Source organism: Podarcis erhardii (genome assembly GCF_964252035.2).
Source record: "Podarcis erhardii genome assembly, chromosome: 16".
Lineage (NCBI taxonomy): Eukaryota > Metazoa > Chordata > Lepidosauria > Squamata > Lacertidae > Podarcis > Podarcis erhardii.
The window spans coordinates 8,561,117-8,584,011 of record NC_138514.1 but is presented as its reverse complement, the minus strand read 5'-3'; the positions used below and the strand labels follow the sequence as shown (position 1 = coordinate 8,584,011).

The window sequence follows — 22,895 nt, the reverse complement described above, 5'->3', positions numbered from 1 at the left end:
CCAAGAGGCTCAGTGGTTTAGACCACAGAGCAACCCATATCCTGACTGAAGTGGTATTCAGACTTGAAATGTTGCATCATACCTTGAACATGGTATCGGATCCCATTCCAGTATCTCAGTGTTTGACCAAGCTATTGCATCACAAACCAGCATAAGTACAGACTGGTCCAGCTATCTTAGTAGCAGCAGCTCTCCAGGGTCTGAGTTCCCCACTAAGTTCTGCTATCTGAGAACCTTCAGAAATAAACCAATGGGATGCCAACTGCTTAGGTGAAACAAAAGGCTTCTCTTTGCTTAGTCAATGAAGTGGCAAACAGGGTGTTGTGCAAAACAAGGGGAATTTTTTCTATACTTCAAATGTCATGCAGGAGAGGGACTGAACATGTGGCAAGCGCCACTTGGGTGGAGTAGCTGAAGCAAATATGAGGCAGAACTGGGAGAAATAATGCCCCTCCAGTAATATTTAGTAATGGACCACTGCCCAGTGGTAAAGCATGAGCTTTGTTTCCAAAAGGGCACTGTTTCAATCCCAATCACCTCCAGTTTAAAAGGATCAGGTAGCAGTAGGGATACAGGAGGCATTTAGTTCAGTTCACACTGCAAGGCAAACCTATCTACTTTGCACTTTCTGATGAAATATGGGAACCAAAATGTAGCTTATCTGTTGAAATTTGCAGCTCTCTATATTTCATGATGGAATTTTCTAATCAATTAATGTGTACTGAAATACAGTCGTACCTTGGATCCCTAACACCTTGTGAGTCAAACATTTTGGCTCCTGAACACTGCAAACCCGGAAGTGAGTGCTCTGGTTTGCAAACGTTCTTTGGAACCCAAATGTCTGACGCGGCTTCCAATTGGCTGCAGGAAACTCCACTGTACATATATTTGGAAATCAGAAGCTGCACTTTGGTTTCCAGATGTTTTGGAAGTCGAATGGACTTCCGGAACAGATTCTGTTCGACTTCCAAGATACCACTGTATATATATTATGGGAAAGTGAGCATCAAAATGAATATATCTGTGAAAATAGCATGCAAAAAAAATGCATTATGATGGGGAAAACTGAGCGCAAAAAGTGTGTATTGGACAAAACAGCATACCAAAATTTGCACATTATGGGGAATGCACTCTGAAATGTTGATGAATTTTCATGAGGGCTCTTTAAAAAAAATAAATGGGTTGCAAACTGATGTGGATATGTTGATAACAGAATTTACAATGGGAAATACAAGAAACTGGGAGAAACTGTAATTGACGGATTTGTCCATCCTTTGGTAGCAGGTTCCTTGAAACCCCTCTGCCAAAGAACTTGAGAACTGCTTTCAGTCCAAGAAGAAAGTGCTGGGCTAGATGGACAAATATCATGACCTAGATTTCCTAAGAGCTATAATTCAAGCATTCAAAAGAACAAACAAAGGGCTTAAACCTGGAAGGAGAAATGGGCCCCAAATAGAAGAAGAAGAAGAAGAAGAGTTTGGATTTGATATCCCGCCTTTCACTCCCTTTAAGGAGTCTCAAAGCGGCTAACATTCTCCTTTCCCTTCCTGCCCCACAACAAACACTCTGTGAGGTGAGTGGGGCTGAGAGACTTCAGAGAAGTGTGACTGACCCAAGGTCACCCAGCAGCTGCATGTGGAGGAGCGGAGACGCGAACCCGGTTCCCCAGATTAGGAGACTACCGCTCTTAACCACAACACCACACTGGCGTGTCCGCTGCACCTTTCCCAGAAGGTCTGATGGGAGTGTGTAAACACATTTGGCTAAACACACTTACAAGTTTCCTTGTGGTCAAGAACCCTGGTTTCCTGATCACAGGAAGGAGTGTAAGCACTTACAAGACCCATTCAGACCTTTCTACTCAAAGTACAAATATTGGAGGGGGGGGGGTTAAACCAGTACACTCAGCACATGTGCCCCCTCTCCCCAGTTTCAGTCCAAATGTGTTTATTTGAAAGCCTGAATGGGGTTATGGTTGCAATCCTATCCATGTGTAGCTGAAAGTAAACATTTCAGGTAATCATTTCATTTATCATTGTGAAGCTCCGTTCCAAATAAATATGCATAGGGCTGAGGCTGCATGTTTCATTTCTAGAAGAGGGCATGCAGATACACAGAGTGCCTTGTTGCCTTAAATGATTTCCAGGGTTTACAAATGCCCTTTCATTGTGAAACCAGCTCAGAGTTATACAAGCTGAGCCCTTAATGGCACCAGAAATTAATGACAGCTCTTTGCCAAATACCTTTCCAGCCATTAATGAATAGCTGGTGCTAGAATGTGTGTCTGGGTTCAAGTTTACAAAGCAAAAAGCAAAACACAGTAGAGGGGCATGTTCTTTGTCATTTCAAATAAGCTTCTTTAAAGGGAAACACATACAAAGCTGCCTTATGTTGAGTCAGACCATTGTTTACACTGATGGCTAGCAGCTCTCCAGGGTTTCAGGCAAGGGACATCCTAGACCTACCTGGAGGTGTGGAGGATTGAAACTGGGAATTTCTACACACAAAGCAGGTGCCCTACAACTGAACGATGGCCCTTGTCCATAGCTCAGTAGTAGATTGTATTGTACCCATAGCTGACAGGATGCTCAGATGGCCACTCCAAATTTCCCAACTCATTTTCAGCTTGAGAAACGTGAGGGCTGCTGCCAACCAGAACAGGAAATGCGAGGCTAGGTGAACAGTCTGCATGTAGAGCAGAGACTCTACAACTGAGCTACAGCCCTTCCCTGAATATCAGATACTAGTGGATAATATGGGAGAATATGTTAGCAGTGTATCTCAGTCCTTCCATGCCAAGAATAGACATTTCTGTCCATTAGTCATATGGCACCTCCCCAGCATTTGAAACCTCCTCCCTCCTGCCTGGATGATGGATCGGTCAGGTGGTGATTAAATTGTGTTTTGGCAAGAGGGAAGATATCTTGTTGCAAGCTCTTTTAACTCAGCCCAGCTCAGCAAATCAATCAGTGCACACTTTCCCATCATCATAAAACCATGATCTATGTACACAAGCTGTCACAGATGATATCTCCCTTCACTCAAAATGTTATAGGAAGCATCTATGCCCCGAAGGAAACACCTGTCAGAGCACTGGGTAGGGAAATAAAAAGGCAAGACTGCTTGAAGCACACTTCATCAAAAAGGCATCCTTCTCCAGATATCATTGCGGGGGGCTGGGAGGAGGCAAATGCTTATCTATCTTCCTGTGTCTTAACTAATGTTCCCTTCTGCCATATTCTCAGCAAATGATGTGAGATTTTCAGGAATCTACTTTTCTTGGGAGAGCGGTGAATCATTCTGGTGATTCCCCAGTATCTGCACTGAGGATCTCCAGGAAAATGAAGCAGGAAGAAGGTAGGCTTAGCAGAAGTACACACAGATACAGAGCACAAGGGGATAACTGATGGCCTGGTCTTCCAAGGAAATTTCACAAGCCTGGATCTGGTTTTGTTAAAGCCTAAGATTGTCTTTGAAATCTAGCTCTTAAAATAGGAAGCTGGGAAACTGCCTTCTACCAAGCAGTGCCAGCTCCAGGTTTAAGGGGTCCTTGGGCAAGGCGTGACCATTCACTTTCTTCCTCTCTTGGGACAAAATCCATTCAGTTGCCCACAGAGTTATGGTAAAGCTAGTGCAGGAGACTCCTCCATTTCCCCGACTCTTGACTAGGGATTGACAAATCTGTTGATTTCAGTTTCTCTTATTTTCTCATTATTCTGCTCCTAAGATCAGTTTTTTTGCAGTTTCCCATTAGTTTGTGATTCCCATCCCCCTTAAAAAAAAAGAATTGTAACATGCATTTCTCCTTAAACTGACAGTTTTTCCAGACATTTTCACTAATTTACTCTCTTTCTGCTTGTTATTTTCAAGAATGGATCCATTTTTAGGCACCTCCTCTGCATTTTTATTTACATTAGTTACTTGGAGAACCACACTGCAAAATTCAGAGAAGTGCGAATTTCAAAAGATGGTTATGTTTCAGTTCACATACTGTTTCACTGTGTGAAGCATTAGCTTTACATTAAAATACTGAATTTATTGCTCATCCCTGCTCCTAACACTGCTCAGAAGGAGCAAGTGAAAAGGCAGAAACATCAAGGAGCAGCAGCACCGGCAAGCCCAGCTGCACCTCTGGACAGGAATAGCCAAATTTTCGTTGTGTATGTTCTGATAAACTCTAGGTTATACTACTGTCTTATATGTGGGGCTGCTTCTGAAGATGGTTCAGAAACTTCAGCTTGTGCACGATTCAGCAGCCTGCTTGCTCACCAGGGCAAGATGATTTGAACATATAATGCCAATGGTGGCCCAACTTAACAGGCTGCCAAATAGTTTCTGAGCCAAATTCAAAGTGCTGGGTTTGACCAGCTCAGGACAGGACCACAATACCTCAAGGACACTAGGCAAAAACTTTCAGGCCTTTGACCTTTAACAATCTGTTTCCTTTCAGAAGCGGGTGAGAAGTTTTTAATGTACAGCGGTGCCCCGCAAGACGAACGCCTCGCAAGACGGAAAACCCGCTAGACGAAAGGGTTTTCCGTTTTGGAGGCGCTTCGCAAAACGAATTTCCCTATGGGCTTGCTTCGCAAGACGAAAATGTCTTGCGAGTTCCTGCGGGGTTTCCCCCCCCTTTCCCCCCCTTTCCTAAGCCCTAAGCCGCTTATCAGCTGATCCACTAAAAGCCGCTAACCCGCTAATAGCGCTAATCCGCTAAGCTGTCAATGGGCTTGCTTCGCAAGACGAAAAAACCGCTATACGAAGAGCCTCACGGAACGGATTAATTTAGTCTTGCGAGGCACCACTGTAGTTCTCTTTCCTCTTGGTTTCAGTGTGTCTATGTGGGGATTCTTGTATGTTTGTTTGGTTGTTATTCGCTTTGGATTGCTGTGGGCAAGATAAAGTGACTGGCAAATTGAATAAATAGTAAAATAAATAGAAATAACGGAACAACAGAGATCTATAAACATTACTGCATGTTGTACAGAGCATGGTGAACTTTGGGGAGGAGCAGTAGGGTGAAAAACCATCACAAAACCCTCTCTTCTACAACGATGAATGGTTCAGAGTCCCACTCCTTGTTTGCATCTGGTGGCTCTCTGGTGCCCTGTTATTTATCTTAAACTTTTGATTACAGGAGGTCAGGGTCGAATATTACCATCTCTCCTTATTCTATCCATACAAGGATACTGTAGGGCAGGTTAGGCTGAGGAAGACTAACTGTTCCACCAATGAAATTCACAACAAAACAGGAGTTTGAACATGGGTATCCCAGTTCTGTCCAACATATATGTTATATGGGCTCTCCATCCCACCTCATCACTACTTTTCAGAACAGCACCTAGGGGAAGTGAATGTGTGGAAATCCTCTTTACCTAAGGCTAAAGAAGTTTCCCTTGTCACTTCAGTGCTAGGGTTTTTTGGGGGTGTTTTTTTTTAATTCATTGCCTTTGCTGCCGCCTCTCACCATTGCCACAAATTAATGCCACTTGATTTAGAACAACTCAGCAAAGTGTTTTGCTACCCACTGTGCGAAACTTAATAAATTAGCACATATATAAAGGCGCTGTTTGTAATTGAAAAAGGATAATTATTTAGAGCATTCCAACCCCTAATCAGCAAAAAGCCTCTGTGGACAGGTAAAATCAATCACAAAACCAGCTGCAATAATCTACTAGTGATTATAACCACCAAATCAACACTGCCTCTTTGAAGCAAGACTGAATCCTAGTGAAGACCATATGCTTCTATCTGCCTTGGGTGAGCTACAGCAACAGCCCCTTAAGCTTATCATGACTTCCTTTCTCTTTCACACTAAAGACAACCAAGGCATTCCCTCTTTCAGTGTTCGTGATGAGATGGGAGCTCAAAGGAAGGGATTGATATCAGTAGTCTTGGGGCTATTCTCTACCATTTATTGGTGAGTTGCAACTCCCTGCCTTGCTGCTCTTTCTCCACCTGGCCTTGACTGACTCCAGCTACAAAAGCTGAGGCTGCTGAAAAGACTCTTGGGCCAAAGCATTGTTTAGGGGTGTTTCTTGTGTGGGGAAGAGTGTTGCTGTTTTTGACATTATTTCTCTAATTATTTTAGATCTTATGATGTATGTGGAAATTGTTTGATTTGGTTGTGTACTTTCTATGTTTTATTTATTGTTGGTGATTACTTTTGTTATGAGCATAATTATGTATTTTATTTATGCTGTAAGCTGCTTTGAGCATGATTTTAAGTATGGGAAGGTGGAATACAAATAAAATTATGTATGTATTATGTACGTAATTGGAATACAAATGATAGCCAGGGACAATGTGGGTGGGTGGGTGGGGAGTCTGGGCACAAGAAGAAAAGGCAGACAATGAAGAGGGAAGCAGCAATGTTGCAGTGTGGATATTAATAGGGCTGCCATACATCTGGAATTTCCTGGACATATCCAGAATACAGCAGTTGGAAACAGTGTCTGGGCCAAGAAATCACTGAAATGTCCGGATTTTCACTTTTTAAAATATGGCATCACTAATAGGGCTACCGTACATCTAGATTTTCCCAGACATTACCAGGATTTCAAAGGCGGAATTGAGGTCCAAGAGGAATTATCGAAAGGCGGTGCTTTGTCCTGGATTTTAGGGAAGTCAAATTGTGGGGGGTTTTTTGGCCGGTTTGTAAAGAAAAGGTCAACAACTTTGGCAGTTTCCTTAAAAAAGCTCGATGACTTCCGGGGTTGTCTTGGTTTTTACTTTTTGAAATATGGAAACCCTAGATATTTACCTATTTCAGAAAGGAGAGAGGGTGTCATCAAGTCATCTCTACTGACAGCATGTCATTTATGAGACATTTCTGACAGCTTCTCTATGTATTCGCACGGCTAGTTAGTAGGTTAATTTAATTAAAATTTGGCTTGTCAGCAGGGTGGTGGATAGTGCTCATTACAGGGGTTGGGGGGTTGGGTGGGGGCAGCTTGGAGAAGCTGTTCTCAGTGGGACCTCCCCCTCCCCCTGTCCTCTCTCTCCTCAGTTTTGTTGCAGTTCCCTATTCACTGACCTCTTCCTCTGGGCCCAGACGGCTCCAATTCAGAGAGAACGAGAGGGAGAGAGAGAGATCCTTGTCCACATTTTATTTTCCAGGCATTGGAGAAGCAGAAGTGTGGTTGAGCCCAGAGATAGAGAGATAAATAGAGAGGGTGGGAGGAACAAGGGAAACTCATTTATCTTACTGATTTTGCCCCTGGAGAGGTCAAATGACAAGGGAGGGAGGAATGGGGCTCCAGGCACTTGTGGTAGAGTCCCTACTGAAAGGTGCCCAGCTATGTCAGTCACATATGTGAGCACCTGAATGCCACAGCAGCCTTTTACCACTTTTCATTGAACTATTAATGTAATAAGGAGGCTTAAGCCCCTTTGTACATGTGGGAGGATAAGACTCTGTGCTTTAAAGGAGGAATAAAATTGAGACTTGTGCAATTGTCCAGACTAAGCTGCTAATCTTGAACTAAAGGGTTCAAGATTTGGTCCTACCTAAAGGCTTTATGTTTTGTTCTCCCAATCTAAATTGAGAATGCAGCCAGCTGCAATCCTTGGAGCCTGGATCTCCTTATTAATCCCCTTCATACCTGTTTAACTCGAGTTCCCAGTCCAGCAATTAAAGAAGGATCATTATGATGTGATTTATGGTATATGTGTAAATGTTAGAAATTAGTGTGGGTAATTAAAATATAAAGTGTGCACTGCCAGGAGGTTGAGCCATGTCCTTAGCACAGAATAAGGAGCTGGCCAGATTATAAATAGACAGGTTTGCACAAGTTCACAGGGCAAAACCAATTAGCCAACTCATCTTTATGCACTTGGAGTAGGCAGGGTGGGTTCAGATAACCAGTTTATCCACAGCACGTGATTACTTGTTGGAGAGATCCTATCTAGATATTTAGTTGTTGAGATCCCCTATATTGCTGTATATGGGCTTTGAAGTTACATGCGAGTCTCTTGCATGTCCTACATCACATCACATTCCTTTCCCCACCCCATTGCTTTGTTTTCTAAACTTCTCATTGTATGCTAAGGCAGAACATAGAAATACAAGGTGTTCCCATGTACATATATAACCCTACAGGCTGAAAGTCATGGAAATCCATACAATTGTCGGAATCAACATGCAATAGGTTCTGTGGTCTTAATTTGGGGGGCGGGGCGGGGTTGTTAAAGCATGTTTGCCAAATCCATGGTGTAATCCAGAGGCCATCAGTGCAACTTGCAACATAATTTGACCAGGCTTTGGGTTGTATCAAATGCTAGTCTTACTCAGGGTACACCCAGCGAAATTAAGGGACATGACTATTTAAGGTCCATTAATTCCAGTGTGTCTGCTCTAAGCAGAACTTAGTTGGACACAACTATCCTTTGAAACCAGCACTTCTCTGAATTTTGAAGTGCCATACGCTAGCCAGGTAATGTGTACAAAAATGCATTTACCAGGGTGAAGTGTGCAGGTATCATCCAGGATAACATTAAAAAGGCATTATAAATGCATTAAACATTGAAATGCATTATAAGATTGCTTTGTAAAAATGTGTTTATTAGGCAAAAGTGCACATAAAACCATGTGCCTATTAGGAGAAATGTTGATAAACGCAGGGACTTTAAAAAAAAAAAAAATCCAAACTGATGTTGAAATGTGGATGACTGAATTTAAGATTGGGAGGGGGGGTAGACAAGAACCTGAGAGAAACCAAAACTGACAGATTTTGCCCATTTCTAGTGGCTGCAGAGAGACATATAAATGGCAGAAGAAGAGGCTAAGAGGAAGGAGTCCTGCGGCTCTTTCTGACTGAAGCAAAGCAAGGCAAGGCAAGGCAAACAACAGCAATGGAAAAAGGCTAAGCAAAAAAGCACAGCTAACTGAGCCAAGGCTGAGTCTATGGCTGAAGGAGCCTGAGGCTTGTGCTACCCCGCTCCTTACACAAAACAAATTATGGAAGAAGGGGCATCATTAGTGCCCTTCCTACATGCATCAGAGAAAAGAGCCAATGGCACATTTGATCATATCGGCTGCACTACAAATGGCAGTCATGATTTGGCAGACAGATTCCATCCCAGAAAGAAAGAGGGGTGGGGAAGTGGCAAACCCCAGTTTCTGATGTGCCAGGTGTTGCCTTCTGGCCTGTTTTGCTTGCAATGAAGATTTTCCTCCAGCAAAAAAAGCAGGCAGCTTGGATTTCCCAAGAAGCTCTGCTGTGGAGGAAAAGCCAGGTGAGGTCAGAAGTTAAAACCACCCTGTCCCAGCTGACGGGGGGAGGCGGAGGGGAAGCTTTCTTTAATGTAACAACACATTCACCCACCCCTGCCTGTCTCCCTTTCCTGGAGAACAGAGTTTTACACTTGTCCTTCACACAAATAACCCGAGGGTGGGAATTATTCAGAAAGCTCATGTTTGACACCCCATCTGTTCATTTCTGACAGCGATATATAATGTAAAGCTATAAAAACTTGAAAAATAATGCAACATAAAAAGGGATTGACTCGGCTCCAAGAGGCCATAAACGGTAACAAATACCACTGTGTGATTTATTTTGTGCTGTAATCTTTACAGTAAGTCATCTTTCAGACATTTCCTTGTGACAGGTTTTAATAATATTAATGCCCAGAGCAATCCAAATCATCGCCAATAGACATATTTATCAAGCTGCCAATCCAAGTAAATGAAATTCTATAAGCAATAATGTAACATGTTAAAAGGGAGCTAATAAAACAAGTCAGCGGAGAAATATTACTTCAAAGAATTCTCCCTTCTCTCTCTCTAATCCGTCCCTGAATGTTATACAGCCAAAATGCAAATCTTTCCCCCCCTTTCGTGATTTATCGCTCCAAAAATATCAGTGACCTTTCTGCAGACTCCTGCACAGCCTCTCCTACGCATTCATAAACAGTGCAATGCATTCTCCCAGATTAAGTGAATGCAGGAGTGCTTAGTATTATTACTTTTTCTCTCTCTCCCCACCCTTCCACCGACACCCCCTGCCTTGCCTTTGGACCAGGATTTGATGGGTAGCATCAAAGGGTGAGATCTGAGGTCCTGGAAATTTATTAAAGACTGACATGCTATAACTGTACCTTGGCAACTCAACAGGTATTTATGAGCAATTATCCAGGTGTTAGATAAGTTTCAATTAAGATGGAACACAAGTGTACTTTTTCTAACCTAGGCGTGGTTTGTTCCCATTTAAAAACAAAACAGTTTGGCTTGGTTAAAAGATTTTGGGTTTTTAAAAACTCAAGATAGAAATCAGTGTGTGCGGCTGTAGCCAGCTTTGTATGATTACTATCTTATGCAGTCTCCCCCAATCTGGTGGCTTCTGGAAGTTTTGGGCTATGGCTCTCATCAGCCTTACCAGCATGGTCATAGTCCAAGACATCTGTAGGGCACCAGGTTGGCAAAAGCTGATCTTAATTAGCAAATGACTCCTCCTCTGCCCAGATTGTAAATGTAACCAAAATGAAATTTGAGACTTGATGGCTTCACCAAAAGGAGAGGAACCAAACATCTGGGGGGAAAAGGTGCCAGCACAGCGGACCCTGGAGTACCCCCCCCGGGGGGGGGGAACAGTGTTAAAAGTGTGGCACTTACTGGAACAACTTCATGGCAAGTACTGGCACCTTTTTCCTAGAAGAAAAACTTCCTATAACCAAATAAGATTTTGTCCTAGCAGTGCAAGAAACAGCTTGAAGATACACAAGGGGTAATAGTCAACTAAGTTTTACTCAACACAGACCTGTTGAAATTAATGGACCCAACTTTCTCGTGCTGGTGCGTATACTCTGAATAAGGCCTAGTTAAATGCCACCTGTGGAATTTGAGTGGAGGAATTCATCCCAGGGTTAAGTTTCCTGAAAGCCATTAAAAGATTATCCCACAACATTATAATTATCCCTGGAACAAAGAGAAAGTGTTTAATGGTTCAGAGATCAAAAGCATATTAGCATTTAATGAATGCTTGTGGTGGGGGATAATTAGAGGTAGTTTGGTAGGCACTGGTGGGGGGGATGTCACATGACATGACATGATTTTGTCCATTGTATTTTTGGAAAGGATTTGTAATTATTAATTGGTGGTAATCCTTTGGGTTGTTTATGTTTTATTGCTTTCTGATATTTTCTAGATATTACCTGTATATAAATGAATTCCTGAATTTTATTAATTCTTTAGGGTGTTTTAAAAATTGTTATAGAATGGCAATGTGAATTTTGTTGTATGCTTAGGCACTTCTATGGGCTGTAAACCGCCTTGAGTATAGTCCTGTAGAAAGTGAGGTATGGGAAATGAAATCACCCTATTACTATTTCCACTCCTTTTTCCAAGTAGCAGCCAACGAATGGAGGTGATGGCAGAGGGTGGTGTAGAGATACACCTACATATTGGCATTGTTTTTTATTACATGTTATGGGTTGCAGTGGGGAAGAGAGACTCTGGCTGCAGTGCTGAAACATCTCCCAATAGCATGTCCAAAATGTAATCTCATGTGCAGGGCAATTCTATATAAATTAACTCTGAATCAAATCCTAGTGAGGTCAGTAGAGCAGGGATGGAGGAACCTGAGAATGTGCAGAAACTACAACTCCCATTATCCCTGATCATTGGTCATGGCTGGTTGAGGCTAATGGGAGTCAGAATCCAAAAGAACCAGGTGGGTCACAGGTTCCCCAGCCCTACAGCCAAGCTTATGATAGCACACAGAGTTAATGGTAGAAGTTTCTCTTCCAACTTATAGAAGCAGAGAAAATTGTGCAGAAACAAGCAAATAATAATAATCTTTATAATTGCTGAAGATCTCAACAAGAAAGAGATGTTGTTAGTAAGCAACAATGATTCTCACAAGATGTTAATGGAAACAAACTATAAATCATGAGATATGAAACAACTCAGGTGTTGGACATCAACTCCCATCATCTTGGACCATTGACCATGTTGGCTGGGCTGATGGGCACTGAACTCCAAGAACATCTTGAATGTGCTTGGCTGGCTACCCTTGAACAAAGATTTCTCTCATTCTATTTACATTCTTATTTCCCAACTAACTCTGTCCAGTAGACTCCCTAACTCTCCCTAACTCTTTTGGAATACCGTCAAATGCAGTAACACGCAGTTTCTCACTAACATTCCAGTGGGTGAGGGCATTACACTCAAGGAAGTAATTGTGTATAGAAACCGCCTAAGGGAGGTGTATAGAAACCACCTAAGGGAGGTTTCAAAAAGGAGAAGCTGGAAGTTGACCATGTCTGGATTAAATGGAAGAGAGGTGTAGCCTTTGATGATTGCTACGGGAACATAATCAGGTTGAAATTATAACTTTTAAGATTGATGACACTGACCTAAGAGAGAAAGGCTTCTCCTGTATGCACACACCTGTACCTCACGAGTGGGGGACCTCAGGCCTGGGGGGCCAAATGCATCCCTCTAGTCCCAACTATTGGGCTCTCTGGACGTGCAACAAGACATGGTTCCTTCTCAGGCAACACTCCTCACAGCTCTTGGTCAGCACCTTCCTCAAGTGCTTCTGCATGGCAGGAATGTGTTCTTGAACTGGGATCATGCCTGTTGCTTGCCTAGATGAAGGCTAGAGCCATGTGTGCATGTCAGAAACACTTGATTTTTGTATGTTGTTGTTTTCATCTGTCTATCTTGGGAGACAACGGAAGAGTTCGCCTTTGGAGGTAAAGTCACAGCGCCTGCTGTGTCCATAGAGACAGATATGGCAGAGACCTGTTTTGTTGCAGCTGGGGGCAGATGGTGTCCAGTTGTGCTGGGGCAGATGCTCTGCATTCCTCCTTCCTCTGTTCACTGCTGTGGATAGAAGACCTGTCCGTCTGCAAGCATTGCAATCGTCTGCAAGGGATTCCCATATGACGGGGTTAAAGTCAGCCTTCATGTCACATTTGCAGACATCTTCATAACACAGAGTTGGTCTGCCAACAGTCCTAGAGCCTGAAACCTGCTTCCCATTGAGCATGTCCTTGGGGATCTTGCCATGTTCCATTCTGTGTACATGACCAAGCCAGCATAGACATTGCTGAGGCAGAAGTGTGAAGATGCTGGGAATGTGGGCTTGGGAGAGCACATATTTGCTTGAGACTCTGTCCTGCCATGTGATGCCCAAAACATTCCTGATGGCATATGGAAGGCATTGAGGCGTCACTCCTGGTGTCTGTAAGTTGCCCACGACTCACTTCCCATAAAGCAGCTTGCTCAACATGCAAGCCTGGTAGACCTTCATCTTGGCATTGGTCATTAGCATCACATCCTCCCATACCCTTTTGGAGAGGCCAGCCATTGCTGTAACTGTCCAGCTCAGTGTCAATGAAAAGCTTGCTGGATATGGTGGAGCCCAGGTAGACAAAAGTGTCTACCTTCCGGATAAAAATAAGAGTAACATCTTTTGCATTTGTATGACTCTGATCCCCAGCAATCCCTGATATGTTGTCCTCTATGGAACAGGGCCTTGGGGCTGAAAAGGCTCCCCATCCTCTCTGTTCCTTGTGGTTATCTGCTGATGTCTTTTTCTCAGAGCCCCTGATTCTGAAATTCAGAGACTAGCTATGAAAGAGGGTTCCTGTTCGGTGCCCAAACAAGCCATGGAATTATCTCTCCAGTGAAGTTCACTAGGGATCCACACTGTTGTGCTTTCAGTGCCACGCTAAGACTTCCTTGTTTTCCCCAGGCATTTTAGAATCTCATTATTTCAGTTCTTCTGGTATGGCATGTAGATTCAGCTCCTATATTTCCTGGTTGTCTTTTAGCTGCTGTGATTCAAGTTGTTTTATTGCATCAGTCTTTCCGTATTTCAGTTTTAAGTGAGGTTACATCGCTTAGAGTAATGGGTTTTCTGTTGTATTATTTTGATTGATTTTGGACAACACCTTGTTTTATGAGCAGGTTTCACATATATTAAATAGTAAACAAATACCTTTGCATAGCTACTTGTTCATTGAGTTTTGCTCCAGGAATTTAGCAATAATAATAATAATAATAATAATAATAATAATAATAATAATAATAATAATAGTGACATTTAAGCTGAAACCCTGAAGCAAAATGAAAGGCCAAACAATTTGGAAGGAAATCTGAGGACATATAGTTTTGACATGGAGGGACCTTTATGGGAGTTGTAGTTCAACAACCTCTCGGGAGCCAAATGTTCACCACACCAGCTCTAGCTGATTTCGTCTTTACACAATAACATAAAAAGGTAAAGGACCCCTGACAGTTAAGTCCAGTCACGAACGACTCTGGGGTTGTGGCACTCATCTCGCTTTATAGGCCGAGGGAGCCAACGTTTGTCCACAGACAGTTTTTCTGGGTCATGTGGCCAGCATGACTAAGCCACTTCTGGTGAAACCAAAGCAGCACATGGAAACAGCGTTTACCTTCCTGCCGGAGTGGTACCTATTTATCTACTTGCACTTTGTTGTGCTTTTGAACTGCTAAGTTGGCAGGAGCTGGAACTGAACAATGGGAGCTCACCCCTTCGCAGGGATTTGAACCGTTGATCGGCAAACCCAGAGGTTCAGTGGTTTACACCACAGCGCCACCCACGTCCCCAACAATAACATAGGAAGCTGCTTTTTACTCACTACTGTCAACATGAAGTGGCAGAGGCTTCCCGGGGTTTCAGGCAGGAATTGTTGTCCTAGTCCACCATCTACAAAATCTTGATTGTCAGAGCATATAAGCACATTATGTAAAGCTGGATGTTATCCAGTGTCCAAAAATGAGCCAGATTAGATGATACCTGTCCCTTAATTTCAGTGCTGCTGCAGTGCTTCTGGAACATCTTATTAGGTTCCTTCTCTGATTTCTTTTAGACAGAGGCTGAAACTCCCCACCACCACCGGGAGGGTTTGATATATACTTTTGGTGCTGTTTTGTCCATCTTTCCACTGCTGCTTTTAAACTGGTGCTGTGCTTTTCATTGATTAGTTTAACGTTTAAATCTTCTTGTGTATTTTTGTGCAGTAAAACTACAGCACACTGGGTACTGTATGAGCAAAAGAGCAGGCACAACACCAGAACTGCAAATACTAATACTACTGCAATTAATACTTCTGCAATTAATACTACTGCAATTAATAGTAGTAATAGGGAAAGGAAATGCTCTTCATTACTAGTCAACCCTAGATTTAGGCTGTAATCTAAACCCATTTTGCACTGAGCTGGAATCAGGGTTTGGATACGGTGGGTGCGTCCCTCTTCCTAGCCCTAGTCACCTCTGACAGCTTCCACCCACTCCTCCAGTATGGCACACTGGCTTCTTCACTCCAGATTCACAGGTGGAAGTACCTCTAGTGGAATCTCTGCTGATAGCAGCCCACAAAAATTCTTTGGAAGAAGCCACATGCTTTCAATGTATGGTCTAGATGTGACCACATCCTCTGAATGAACAGTGCCAGTGTGCAAATGCACCCACTGCATTCTGCCCAAAACGAAATAGCTAGCGATATATAAATATTTATTGAACTCTAGTACTAAGGAAACCAGTTCCCTATGTTTGGGACAGGCACTCACTGTACAGAACTCTGGCTATGGGATATATGATATCCCAAGCCTCTTCTTCTTCAGATAAACTTGCAAGTGCTGTTTTCAGATATTTTAAAAGAGAGAGGGAGAGGTGCACATATATATTCATTAATTAATGAATAAAGCTACCAAGGGCATTGCAATGGTGCTGGTGGGGAGAAAACACCAGACTCATTCTGCAAAATAAAATAAAAAATCCAGCGAATTACCTTCTAAAGAGATTGAGAGGCATTGCAGTGTACAGGCTACAGTGGTATGTGGGGGAGGGGCCATATACACAGCTTGCCACCTTAAATAAGGCTTACAGCCAGCTAAACAGCCCACAGAACTTTACCCTAAATATAGTAAATGAATATTGGCATGTTCTGTAATATATGATGCATAAAATATGGTTGCTTAGTGCTGATCTTTTGATGTTAATTGCAATGCTGTCCATATATTTCCAAGCGTCTCTGCCTATGATCATGAGGACTACCAACTTGATGTTTTTCAAAAACTGAAACTATGGAGATTCTCTGGATTGTGGGGGAAATCAGAATTTAGTTAGACTTCCTTGCCCTCCACTACTATTCCCCCATTTTTCTGTTCTTTTAAAATTGCTTATTTCTATAGCAGCCTACTGACACAGATCGAAATAACGCAAGGAAATCAGATCTTGTTACGTTTTGCAATCAGTCTATGTTTTATTGTTGATATATTTTTTCTGTACTTGATTTGATTTTCTTTCATGCATATAGTTTACATTGTGCAATTTGTGGGTTGTTGTTTTTCTTCTTAAGATAACCGAGATCAGAGCTGGGATGAAACATAACCAGCTGAGTGGAGCACTTTATAGAATCATTGGAATGCACCCAAATGGTCATCTAGCTAAAGAATCCCTGACACATGGTCTTCCAACCTCTGTTTAGCAAAGAATTGAAAGAAACAAGATTTACCAACTATTGAAGAATGGCAGATGAAGATGATGGACTATATGGAACTTGCCAAACTGACTGGGAGACTCTGAGACCAGAGAGAAGAGACAGTGGAAGAAGACTGGAAGAAGTTTAAACAATATTTGAAAAAAAAAAACATATTAATATTTAAATCTTAGAATAGCTTTGGAAGTGGATATAGGCTGTAGGGTTTTGTTGTTGTTGTTGTTTAGTTGTTTAGTCATGTCCGACTCTTCGTGACCCCATGGACCAGAGCACGCCAGGCACTTCTGTCTTCCACTGCCTCCTGCAGTTTGGTCATGCTGGTAGCTTCAAGAACACTGTCTAACCATCTTGTCCTCTGTCATCCCCTTCTCCTTGTGCCCTCAATCTTTCACAACATCAGGGTCTTTTCCAGGGAGTCTTCTCTTCTCATGAGGTGGCCCGAGTATTGGAGCCTCAGCTTCACGATCTGTCCTTCCAGTGAGCACTCAGGGCTGATTTCCTTAAGAATGGATAGGTTTGATCCATAGGACTCTCAAGAGTCTCCTCCAGCACCATAATTCAAAAGCATCAATTTTTCGGCGATCAGCCTTCTTTATGGTTCCAGCTCTCACTTCCATACATCACTACTGGGAAAACCATAGTTTTAACTATACGGACCTTTGTTGGCAAGGTGATGTCTCTGTTTTTTCAGATGCTGTCTAGGGTAGGATTAGAAGTAGAATATAGTGTATTTTAAAATATTATTTGTAAGGCATAAAATGTGAAGATTTTTAAGGTAAAAGTAAGTGTGATTTAAAAAATGGTTAAAAATTATGATATATGTAAACTGCTAAAGATGAGCTAAAATGAAAATCAGATAGTGGGGACTTGGGAAAGCGCACCTAACAATGTTTAGAAAAAATAAGGATAAGTCAAGAATTTGTTTGTATTGTTTGTTTTTCTGTTTATGTTGTTCAATTGTGTTATGAAATGAATAATTTTTTGGAAAAAATAAAATAAAAACCTCCTGTGAAGGAGAATCCACTACCTTCCAAGGAAGTCCATTCCACTGTTGAACAGCTCTGTCAGAAAGTTGTTCCTGGTGTTTAGTCAGAATCTACTTTCTTGTAACTTGAAGCCATTGGTTTGGGTCCTACCCTCTGGAGCAGCAGAAAACAAGCTTGCTCCATCTTCCATGTGACAGCCCTTCAGATCTCGGAAGATGGCTATCATATCACCTCTCAGTCTCCTCTTTAGTAATGTTTGTATTTTGAGTTACATAGCAGTGGGGGCAGGGGAGAACTGTGATCTTCTTGGTGTATAGGGCTTCTAAAGGTCTTAATCTGGCCCTGTACGGGGCAAACCTTTGCTGCAGTAATCTCCTCCTCTGCTGTTTGATGGCAGGAGTTAGTTTCAAGGGCCATGGGAACAATGGCTTTCCTTCAGTGCTTGCCCTCCTCTTGCGAGAGCTATAGAGAACATCTGACAGTGAAAATCCTCTCCTCTTTTAAGTTAAACAGCTGCAAAGATTTCAGCAATCTCTGTAATCCCCAAGGTGTAATCCCACAGTAAGGAAACTCGCTTCTCTTAAATACCTCCCTCTGGCATAATTGACTTTTCATGCACATTTTAATAATGATATTTCAGCAGGTTGAGAGAGTTTCTCTCTCCCCACCTTCTTCAAATTATGCTGCGGACACAGGGGGCGGGGAGCGACTGTATTGTAAACTTAATGATGAATTCCTCTCCTCCTGAACAAATTGGTAGAATGCCCTTGTGCATGTCTGTCTGTGTACACACATACATATAGGAGGGGGCATTTAAGGTGCTCTCCTCCAATATTTTACCACTTACTTAACTCATTAAAGGAAGATACTAAAATAGTGTCTAAATCAATAAATGAAAATGTCTTTTTTACCATTCACTGGGGGAAACGAAACCCTCCTGTGAAACCAGGGGGACAGTGTGGTGTAGTGGTTAGAGTGTTGGACTAGAAGCTGGGAAACCAGGATTCAAAGCCCCACTCAGTCATTAAACTCACAGGGGGACCTTAGATCAGTGACTGCCTCTCAGCCCAACCTACCTTACAGCTGTGAGAATTAAATGAGGGGGCTAACATTGAGCTCCTTGTGGTATAAATGCAAGCAACCACTTGGTCATGAAGGTAGGGAAGAATAGTCTCCAAATTTTTCAGGAGTGAGTTGCTACTCGCTTTACTTACCTTCTGAGGTAGCCAAGGGCTTTTCTTCTTCTTTATATGGCTTTATAATAACTATTTTAAAAAGTAACATCTACATCATAGTGATAAAGTTTCTCCCAGTAACTCTACACTGTTTTCACTTCTGGAAATGCCTTTGGATAGATATCCTGCTATAGTCCATTGTGTCCCATCCAAGGCATTTGAGGAACTGTTGCTTGTGGAAAGGGACACAAGGTTCTTCCCACAGGAACTTAAGTGGGACCTAGTAAGACAGGTGTTTGGGAATACTGAACTACAGCTCCCATTAACCCAAGAAAGAATGGGCAATGGCCACCAGGGGTGGAGGTTGAAGTTCAGCAGCATTTGAAATATCAAAGGTTCCTCACACCTACAGGATGTGCCAAATCCCTTCTGGAATTTTTGGGAGAATTCTCCCCCTAAAAAGCAGTAAGAAAATATCCCCATGGGGGGGGGGCAGCCTATCATTAGTGAGCCTGACCTTTGCTTCAGAAAGAGGTAGACCTGGCAGAAAGATGTAACCAATGGCAGTTGGGTGAGAACCCCACTTCAAACCAGAATTCAGATTGATCTGGGCTCAGCTCATAACGCGGCACAGAATCCCCAAATTTCAAAATGCCCACCATAAATAGTGACAAACTTCAGCCAGTCAGATCCAGCTGCCCCCAGCATTAGATGTAAAGTGCAAAGAAGGCTTAGACATCATAACTTTAAAAGAAGCATAACCTCCTTTCTCCCATCTCATGCTCACACAAATTCACAAGGAATTCAGACCAGGAAATGGTGCACACATAGATCTCCCCAATGTCTTACCTGTCCTCACTGTCAGTCTGAAAGGGGAAATTCAAGAAAGGGAAAAATCCAAGGGAGCGTGAAACTACTAGACTGCTCGAATCCTGCGCTGCTTTCAACTTATCTGAAATAAAAAGCATTAAGAGGCCATTTCTTCTCTGGCTAGTCTTAATTGTTTTTCAATAGCCCAGGGTCAATCAAAGTCATTTTGATAGTGGCAAATAAGTGCATGTAGAAGCATCTCATTACCAGTTTCAGGTTCATGGTAGCCCCTAAGCCAGGCTTACTCAACCTCGGCCCTCCAGATGTTTTTGGCCTACAACCCCCATGATCCCTAGCTAGCAGGACCAGTGGTCAGGGATGATGGGAATTATAATCTCAAAACATCTGGAGGGCCGAGGTTGAGGAAGCCTGCCATAAGCCAAGTGAAATGGTAATGTTCAACCAATTAGATCATCCCAAGTTGGTGTCAACATCAACATGGTTGGGCACTTGCTAAGATCCATGTTCCAGGAAGTGGGCGTACTGGCAAGAGCTCCCTGTACTTCCTCACAATTCCCCCCACCTGCTTGTTCACCTTGTCCTTTCTGGACCTGAGCTGGTGAGCATGCCATTTATGGTACTATGAAGACAAGGAACAGTAGCTACCAATGTCCAGCGGCAAAGGAAGCAGCTCGGGGGCCTGGGGCGGTGCGCCCAGGGGCGGCACGAGCTACCCATAGGGGCAGGGTGAGGGTGGGGTGAGCTGACCATAGGAGCGGGGTGCACCGGGGGGCCTCCAGACTCTGCCTGCCTCCTCCCACTCAGCCGCCCTACAGCTGGGGGGAGGCAGCAGATGGACCGTTTGGGCAGCGCAGAGCCTGCGTGCGCCCCAGCCATCACGTCTTTCCCAGGAGGGACATGTGGCTCGGGCGCACTGCAGGCCCTGTGGCGAGTGCCTCCCAGCATTTTGTCACCCCCTCAGTGGTGAGACCCAGGGCAGCCCACCCACCCCCGTTCCCCCACCCCTGTCAATGTCTGGTGCCTTGATGGTTCTCTGTCTGGCAAGCAGGGGCACCAGCTATAGAGGGCAGAAGGGGCTTCAGCCCCCTTAATATTTCTAGGCAGGGAGCTGAGCCCCCCCCCCAGTATTGAGGGGGCTGCCATCTTCTGCCGCCTCCGACAAGCACTAGGTGGGGGCAGGAGGCATGGAGGGTGATTTTCACCCTCCCTGCTCCCCGCCATGATCTCCAGAACATCTTCTGAGAAGACACCCCCCCCCCATGTTGGCTTCCAATTGGTAAGCCTGCTGGCAGGCAAGGAGGTGATAGCAGTACTGAGCTTTAGCATGAACAGCTAGTGATACTGGCCTTTAGAAAGAGGTAGACACTCTTTGGGAGGGGGCTTCATGGAGATATTCACACTGTTATCACACACCAGATAACAGTGTTGGGTGAAACTTTAGTGATTATAAAGCAGGTAAGAGGGGTTGGCAGGGTAGTAGGGCAAGGATTATTATTATTATTATTATTATTATTATTATTATTATTATTTATTCGTTTCAACTAAAAAAAGAGAAGTTTATATATACAACAATATTCAATACCAAAGCTGGAACAAAGAAAAAAGAAGGAAGAAGAAGAAGATAAGGAAAAACAAGTACATAATTTTATACAATTCTTCTGTACGAATATAATAACAAATTGTCCTTGATGTTCATACAAATAAAATTTCATAAAAAGAAGGGGAAAAGGGGGGGAAAGAAAAAAGATTTCTATAAATAAACTTTTAAAAGACTTCCAAAATTTTTAATTTACTGTGTCTATTCTTTCCTTTATAACGCACAGCCTCATATTACATTCAGTTATCTTCATATATCCTAACATAATATTATTTACAGTTTTTGTTTTGCAAGAATCAGTCTAGTTCTGCTAAGAGAATTTCATTCTCATAACGATTTTTTATCTGAAGAAGTGTATCTGGTATCTGAAGAAGTGTGCATGCACACGAAAGCTCATACCAAGAACTGACTTAGTTGGTCTTTAAGGTGCTACTGGAAGGAATTTGTTTTGTTTTAACGATTTTTTAAGTATTCTTTAAATATAAAAGTTATCAGGAAGAGTAAGAAACGACATGAAACAGAGAGTCAATAAGGAATGGAGAATATTTAAAGGATCAATTATTGATTCCCATCAGCACTTGCTGTTGGAATGGCATTCTGTTCAATGGTTGGGACTGCACAGTCCAGTCCTGCTTTCCATGGAAGTTGACTAGTGTTAGACCCTGGCTACCATACAGGACAGGCCAGCATCCAGGATCCCACTGGGCAATCAGGGGAGACATTCTGGCCTGGCAGGACTCCACCTCAGCTAGGAGCATACCCTGAACCTATCTTTTCTCAAAGCCCCTTATGCCCCCCTTACTATTCTGATACTACCCAATACCATAACTACACAGAGTTGTCACAGAATATTGAGAATGCTTAACATGATAAAGCACTCATTAAGAGCCAACTGACGTTGAGAGAAAAATCCCTTTCTGCTCCTGTTAATCAATGACCCAAGGAGCTCAGTGAGGCCACTAACATCACAGGTGGGCTGGTGCAATAGCTCATCGGGCAAAAAGTGCCCAATCTACTTGGGGGTGAAGCTTTTAAGCACTTGGCCTTTCCCACGCCATGTGAGCTCCCATGGGATAATACAACTTCTTGTAGACTCTTGCAAGGGCACTGTGGGAAACTTATGCCCCACCTGTCCACTGTCCCAGAGCCACTGAGTCATTGGCCAAAGATGCTCCATTTGCTTGGTGTGTGGAAGAGAACTTACTAGACCTTCAGCGGAAATTGAATGCTGTGGAATTACAAGAAACCACACTGGGCTGAGCAGTAGCTTTTTTATTTTATGTAGCCATGGAACCAACACCAAACGTGAACACTATAGAGAAATCACATTTGTCTGAAGATAGGCAAATGCTTACATTGGGTTTTCAACATTTGCATGTCAGTTTGCTAGACCTCGTGAGACTTCTTCAGCATTTTAGTGCAGATTTCTCTTCATAAACATGCACATTTATTTTGTAAGATGTTTATCCAACCCTAAATATTATTGCAGCCAATTTCCTCTAATGTAATGTGTTCTATTTTCACTAATATATGAATTTTTAAATGCACACTTTCCCCTAATATATACATTTGCATAGACATTATGTGGTTGGGGAAATACAGCACAAAATTCAGAGAAAGTGAGAATTTCAAAGGATAGCTGTCTTTTGTTTCACAGATTGGTTTGGGGAAGTGTGAATTCAGTAGGTTCATGTTAAAAGTGAACTGAACTGAATTTCCCCTCCCACCCCATCTCTCGTGAATGCAATGTGTGAACAAGCCCACAGGTGTGCACTTGTGAGATCTCACTGAGGATGTGTGTTCCTGCGAAATCTACCAAGGCAACAAAACAGT

General features: G+C 42.9%; 1 protein-coding gene across 1 annotated transcript in view; it reads right to left on the bottom strand.

Moving 5' to 3' along the window:
* The window catches only part of KCNU1 (potassium calcium-activated channel subfamily U member 1), an 89,831-nt gene that overhangs the window by 29,775 nt on the left and 37,161 nt on the right, over window positions 1-22,895 (bottom strand). The window contains exon 19 of the mRNA XM_081843272.1: window positions 19,484-19,586. Coding sequence (XP_081699398.1) covers window positions 19,484-19,586 — 103 coding nt within the window. The remainder of the gene's footprint in view (window positions 1-19,483; window positions 19,587-22,895) is intronic.